The following is a 7,500-nucleotide window of genomic DNA, read 5'->3' as shown; positions in this document are numbered from 1 at the left end:
GAGATGGGAAAGAGGAGGGAGCTGGGAAGTGGGGTGGACCAGGGGGACAGGGAAGGGGAAGGGAAGGGGAAGGGAAGGGGAAGGGAAGGAGAGAGGAGGGGAGGGAGGGGAGGAAAGGAGAGAGGGGTAGGAGTGGGGAAAGAGGGGGAAAGGAAGGAAGGAAGGAAGGGGAGAGGAGGGGGAGGAGTGGGATGGGGAGGGAGGGGGAGGAGTGGGATGGGGAGGGAGGGGGAGGAGTGGGATGTGGAGGGAGGGGGGGGGACGTGGGAGGAGGACCAGGGGGTGCTGTACATCGATCCACACCAAAGACTGCCGGTAAAACAGCAGCAGTTCCTGGGGTAGGCGCTGTCGGCGGGGAAAGGCGACAGCGACAGCGGCGGCGGGGAAAAGGCCGTCGGAGGCTGCGTCCCTATCACTCACCCTCGTAGATGATGGGAGATAATCACCATCCTATGAATGACCGCACTATCACGACAGTAATCAATGCCCTGACAGACCGATTCGTAGATGGTGAAGCACCCACCCACCTCAACCGACAGACTAACTCTTTGTAGTCCTGAACTGAACACTCTCAGAGGGGCGGGTGGGGGGGAGGGCAAGAGGGTAGCCCCCCGACGAAGGGAGAAGGGGTAGGGGGGGGGAGAGGGACATACCCATCCCCTGCCTCCCCCCCTGCCCCCCTCACCGTGCGGACTCGTGTGGCATTACAGTTCACAACTACATAATACCAACTTGACCTCCAGGGTACAAAAAATGGCCACAAGGGTATAGAAAAGTCGATACAGGGGGACGTACCGCGGGTACAGTCGCCTATACGTAACTGTATTCAAAAGGGAGACGTACCATTCTTTTAAAAATCCATTTACAGAGAAAATAAAAGAAAAAGGAAAATTAGTGTAAAGAAAAGAAGCAAACTGCCATGGTATGCGTAAATCCCCAACAAATTCAAAGAAAAAAAAATCCAAGATAATTCCCTTTCAAACAGTAAACCACCGAAGATAATTGCGCTTTAACCTCCTGCCCCCCCCCCCACCCCCCAAAGAAGAAGAAAAAGAAGAAAAAGAAGCAAATCTTAATCTTATACGTACAAATGATGGCTTGCAAGATAAAAACAAACACAAAAAAATAATAAAAAGATAAAAAAACAACATATAAAAATACCAAGAAAAACAAAATAAGTCAATACAACAATATCAGTAAAAATCGATAAAAAAAAATGATCAGCGCGGCAGGCAAGCAAGCAAGCAGCAAGCAAGCAGCAAGCAGGGAGGCGGTACAGACCAGAAGCAGCATATGTGCGCACTGCGGGGCTTAGTAGCGACAGCATAGTCAGTGTGTGGGCTCGACTCAATCAGAGTGGGTGTGAGGGAGAGGAGGAGTGCGTGAGCGAGGGTGTGTGAGGGAGTGAGAAGGGATTAGAGTGTGTGAAGGAGTGAATGAGGATGGGAGGGCGTGAGTGAGTGAGTGAGTGAGTGAGTGAGTGAGTGAGTGATGAAGGGTCGGAGAGTGAGGGAGTCAATGAGTCGCCTGTGCAATCCGGGCAAAAATCAGCGCGCGAGTAGGTTAGTGAGTAAGTGAATTGACTTGGCGAAGGTGAGTGAGTGAATGAATAATTGAGAGAGAGAGAGAGAGAGAGAGAGAGAGAGAGAGAGAGAGAGAGAGAGAGAGAGAGAGAGAGAGAGAGAGAGAGAGAGAGAGAGAGAGAGAAATAGGCCTACGCACGACGCCAGTGCCAATAACCTGCCGTACATGACGTGCATGACCCATCCAAGGCCTGTGTGTAGGTGCCAGTGTGAAAATCAAGAGGAAAAAAAGAGAAAAGAGGAAGAGAGGGGAGAAAAAGGGAGGTGGAGGGAGGGGAGGGGAGGGGAGGGGAGGGAGGGGAGGAGAAGGGGAGGGGGAGTCCAGACGAAAAGGAGGAAGCGATTAAAGAAAATGTAGAAAGGGGGGGTGGGGGGGTAGAGTACGTGTGGGGGAAGGGGATGAATAGGTGACTAAAGCAATGCAGAAAATCGGGCGGGAGGGGGGGGGGGGGAGTAGGATGAGTGACTAAAGGAATGCAGAAAGGAGGGAGGCCGTGGAGGGAAAGGAAAATGGCTACTGGAATGCTCAGTAGTGGGGTAAGGGAAGGGGAGGAGGAGGGGGTTAAAGGAATGCAAAAAAGAGTAGTGAGAGGAGGAGGGGGGGGGGAGGAAGTGACTAACGGAATGGAGAAGGGAGGGGTGTGGGAATAGCAGAGAGAGAGAGGGGGGGAGGGGGGTTAGCTACTAAAAAAAAATAAGATAAAATAGAGGGTGAGAGCACAGAGGGGTAAATAAGTCACTAAATCATACACGGGGAGGGGAAGGAGGGGGAGGAGGGAGAGGAGAGGGAGAGGAGAGGGGGAGGGAGAGGAGAGGGGGAGGGAAGGGGTCGTAAGTCAAGGAGGGAACAGGAGGGAGAGGGAAGGGTAGTTAGTCACCAAAGGACTGCAGAGATGTTATTGTGGCTACCGAGGGACATCAAAGGGACAAGGCGCAGTGGAGGGCCGTAAAGGGAGCGGCGCCACTAAACGGGGACGTCCAAGTGCCGTGTCCCTTCGAGGCAGCGGGGGAGGGGAGGGAGGGGAGGGAGGGACCGCCACACCAGAGAGAAGATGCCACGCCGTGAAAGGGAGGGCTGATATATATATATATATATATATATATATATATATATATATATATATATATATATATATATATATATGTATATATGTATATATGTATATATGTATATATGTATATATGTATATATGTATATAAACATAAACAAACACACACATACACACATACACGTACACACAGGACAGACATACACACACATATATGTATATATGTGTGTGTGTGTATATATATATATATATATATATATATATATATATATATATATATATATATCTAGAGAGAGATAGTAAGAGAGAGAGAGAGAGATAGATAGATATATAATACATACATACAAACCTACACACATACATACATACAAACACACACACACATAAATACATACATACACATACACACACACAGAGAGAGAGAGAGAGAGAGAGAGAGAGAGAGAGAGAGAGAGAGAGAGAGAGAGAGAGAGAGAGAGAGAGAGAGAGAGAGAGAGAGAGAGAGAGAGAGAGAGAGAGAGAGCGAGAGAGAGAGAGAGAGAGGAGAAACTCGAGAGAGAGAGAGAGAGAGGAGAGAGAGAGAAGAGAATGAGAGAGAGAGAATGAGAGGAAACGAGAGAAAGAGAGAGAGAGAGAGAAAAGGAGAGAGAGAGAGAGAGGAGAGAGAGAGAGAGAATGAGAGAGAGAGAGAGAGAATGAGAGAGAGAGAAAGGAGAGAGAGAGAGAGAGAGAGAGAGAGAGAGAGAGAGAGAGAGAGAGAGAGAGAGAGAGAGAGAGAGAGAGAGAGAGAGAGAGAGAGAGAGAGAGAGAGAGAAAATAAAGCTCGCCGATAAATGACAGCAAAGGTCAAAGGCGTTGGGCAGCAAGTGCGACTAAAAGGAGTGGCCATTCACAGACCCGAAGAGTGAGTTGGAAGAGACGCGCCACGCCGCGCCGAGTCGCCGCCGTTGCAATTTCGAGCTGCAATACGGCAAGACTTTTATTGTCTTTTCCTCCTCCTTTTCAATGTGGCTTTTCACGAGGTCTCTCATTATTGTGAATCTGATGCTTTTGGATGGGATGGGATGGGATGGGATGGGATGCAATTGCACGAAGACACTGGGGGGGGGGGGGGGGCATTAAGGGGATATCGAAGCGAGGGGAAGAATAATAATCAGGGGTGTGCGTAATATGCAAATGTACACGTACGTGTGTGTGTGTGTGTGTGTGTGTGTGTGTGTGTGTGTGTGTGTGTGTGTGTGTGTGTGTGTGTGTGTGTGTGTGTGTGTGTGTTTGTGTGTTTGAAAGAGAGAAATAGAAAGAGAAAGGGAGAGAGAAAGAGAGAGAAGTGACATAAAGCGCATCATAGACAAACAGGGGCTACTTCAGAAAACAACAACACTGATTGGCTCACGGCGGTTACAAAAGCCGGGAAGTAATTAACCTGAAAGTGAAATCAAAGGGACAACGGATATTGGAGGAAAATATTATTCCAACCATACGAGGTGAGAGAGAGAGAAAAAAAACGTTTACACCAGCGTTCACAGAAAACAACAAACAGTGTTTACACCGCTGTTTACACTAGCTTTCAAGGGAAGGTAAGCCAGCAGTGCGCAATAAAAAGAGGCTTGTGCATGATTCAAACTGCCGACGGCGAAAAGAGAGAGAGAGAGAGAGAGAGAGAGAGAGAGAGAGAGAGAGAGAGAGAGAGAGAGAGAGAGAGAGAGAGAGAGAGAGAGAGAGAGAGAGAGAGAGAGAGAGAGAGGGAGAGAGAGAGAAGAGGAGAGAAAAGAGAGAAGAGAGGAGAGAGGTGAAGAAAGAAGTAAGGAGAAGTGATAAATGAGGAGAAGAGAGAAGAGAGGAGAAGAAAGGAGAAGAGAGGATAGGAGAGTAGAGAGCAGAGGAGAGGGAAGAAGAGGAGAATGGAGAGAAGAGATGAGATAAAAGAGAAATAACAGCAAAAAAAAAAAAATAATAATAATTAACTGTTATGCTATTACGAAAAAAAAATCTATTCACCCCAATAAGACTCCGATAAACCCATTCTTAGATTATTCAATAATCTATAAAGCAGAGAATTTTTGTCTTCTGCTATCAAAGCTCACCTCTAACAGCACCGCAAGACACAAACACGCACCTGGAATGGGAGAATCACCGTTAGTAATTAAGGAATGGGTCAGAGGTAACAAAAACATGAAAACAACAACGCAACAAAAAAAATGCAAAAAACAAATACAAAATACAACAAAAATCAAATTCACACCGTAGATTTCATAACAAAACTCATAATCACAATGAAAATAAAACAGAAAAGCCTTATAAATAATCACACAAACACAAACAAATACCAAAAACAATCCCACACAGATTGCAAACAACTATACAAATCGAGGCAAACAAACAAACAAAACACACAAGAGCAAATAACAGGTGAGAAAAAAGGGCGAGAAATCGGTCACACCCGATATCTATCTTCGTTTTGGGGGGTCAAAGATAACAGAGCTGCTGTTGTGATTAGACAGAGATAACACTGGCATGTTACTGATAGTGCTTATGGGAATGCTGGGCAACTTTCTCAAGTCTGTTATCTGGGGTTATGGAGGAGGATGTGAGGGAGAAAGAGTGGATGGATAGATGTATGGATGGATGGGTGGGTGGATGGGTGGGTGGGTGGGTGGATGGGTGAGTGGGTGGATGGATGGATGGGTGGATGGGTGGATGGATGGATGGATGGATGGATGGATGGATGGATGGGTGGGTGGGTGGGCGGATGGATGGATGAAGGAAGGAGAGGGTGAAATGATAGTGAATAAGTGAGTGAGTGAGTGAGTGAATAAGTGAGTGAGAGAGAGATTGAGTAAGCGTGAGAGAAAGAGAAAGAGAGTACGAGGTAAGGCAGACGATGATAGGGAATGAGAGAAGGAAAGGAGGGAGGAGGGTAGAAGAGGAAAGAAAGAGAAAGAGTTTCCAAAGGTATCTACCAGCAACAGATGATAAAAATAAACTAGCTCTTCTGATAAACCGTTATGTTGTCTGTGCAAAATTTATGTCGCGGGCTTAAAATCTTGTATTTATAAAATTATTAAAGATTTTATTATTGAAATTAATTAAAGATAAATAATTATTTAATATTATATTAATATTATTAAATATATTAAAATTAATTATTATAAATATTAAATTAAATTATAAATAATTATTATTATATTTGATATTAAAAAATTTTAATTTTATGAAATATAAAATTATTCTTAATTATTATAAGAAATTATATATTAATAAAATATATTATACAAAAATTCTAATAAAATTATTAAAAATTAAATATTATATATAATAAATATAATATATTCATATTATATTATTTAATTAAAATTATTAATTTATAATAAATTATTAGAATTATATAAAATTATTATTAAAATATTATTTAATTTAATTAATTATTATAAATAAATTATTAATTATTATTATGATATATATTAATTATTAAATTTATATAATAAAAAATTATAAAAGAATTAACTTAAATTATATTATTATTAAATTATTAATATTATTATATTAAAAAAATTAAATTTAGATTATATAATATTAATAACAATTAATTTATAAATATATAATATATTGATTAATAATTAATTTATATTATATTAATAAATTATTCAAGATATTAGAATTTTATATATATATAATTATTATTATAATTATTAATATTATAATAATTATTGCGAAGTTATTATTCTAATGAAGTGATTATGCTAATGATATCCAAATTAGAGAAAACAGAATCTGACCAGCTGTTCTCTGCTAATCTCCTCTTGGCTAAAACACTAACAGGCAAAACACACACACACACACACACACACACACACACACACACACACACACACACACACACACACACACACACACAATCGCACACACGCACGTACACGCACACAAGCTAGAAAAAAAAATGGAAAAAGTCTGAGGAGAGGGAGAGAGAGAGAAGGAGAGAGAGAGAGAGAAAAGGAGAGAGAGAGAGAAAAGGAGGAAGAGAGAGAGAGAGAGAGAGAAAGAGAGAAGTGAGAAGCGAATCACGTGGCTCTCCCTCAAACTGAACTCGGAAGGAAATGCCAATTGCAACCATCCCTGGGATTCCGATGCAACGCCGTCCTCCTATTATGAACTTGGGGGGAGGAGGGGGAGGGGAGGGGGGAAGGGGGGATGGGGGGAGGGGGTGCGGGGGCTTCAGAAACCTCCAAATTCAAATGAAGAGATGCGGACGTTGGGTGAGGGTGGGGAAGGGGAGGGGGAAGGGGAGGGGGATGAGGAGGGGGAGGGGGAGGGGGAGAGGGAGGTGGGAAATGGAGTGAGAGGATGAGTAGGGAGAGGGAGGGGGGGTAAGGTGGAGGGGGGCAGAGGAAGGTGGAAAAGAGAGAGTAGAGGTAGGGAGAGGGGGTAGGAGTGAGTGAGTAGGGGAGTGAATAGGGGGAGGGAAAGGAGGGAGAAGGGGGAGGGAAAGGAGGGAGAATGAGGAGGTGGGAAATGGGAGGGAGTGGGTGGGGGATGAGGAGGAGGAGGAAGAGGAGGAGGAGATAGGTTGGGGGGAGGGGGGAGGAGGGGGGGGGAGGAGGGGGGGAGAGGAGAGGCAATAATGGAGAGCGTGAGAAAACTAAACGCTTTAATTAATCCGTGGATCGTACGGTATTTTTTCCCCCCACTTGAAAACATCTTAATTCCTCCATGATATTGCCGTATGCTTGGGTGTGGCACTACTCTGCAATCAACTATGAGGCCGAACAAAAGCACACAAGCAAAGGATACCTGTTCATAATCCATCATAAAAATACGACGCGATACTTTCCGAAGCCTTGTCCTCTTCTCGCACGCGTTCCGTTCCGTTC

General features: G+C 43.9%; 1 protein-coding gene across 1 annotated transcript in view; it reads right to left on the bottom strand.

Moving 5' to 3' along the window:
• Positions 1 to 7,500, bottom strand: part of LOC147470443 (uncharacterized) — a 41,495-nt gene that overhangs the window by 12,206 nt on the left and 21,789 nt on the right. Inside the window, exon 2 of the mRNA XM_086544903.1 lies at positions 4,717 to 4,748. Coding sequence (XP_086401029.1) covers positions 4,717 to 4,748 — 32 coding nt within the window. The remainder of the gene's footprint in view (positions 1 to 4,716; positions 4,749 to 7,500) is intronic.

This window comes from Penaeus japonicus, unplaced genomic scaffold (assembly GCF_977035675.1).
Source record: "Penaeus japonicus unplaced genomic scaffold, GWHDUDI00000001_assembly GWHDUDI00000015, whole genome shotgun sequence".
In the NCBI taxonomy this organism is placed as follows: domain Eukaryota; kingdom Metazoa; phylum Arthropoda; class Malacostraca; order Decapoda; family Penaeidae; genus Penaeus; species Penaeus japonicus.
This window is presented reverse-complemented; position numbering and strand designations above follow the sequence as displayed.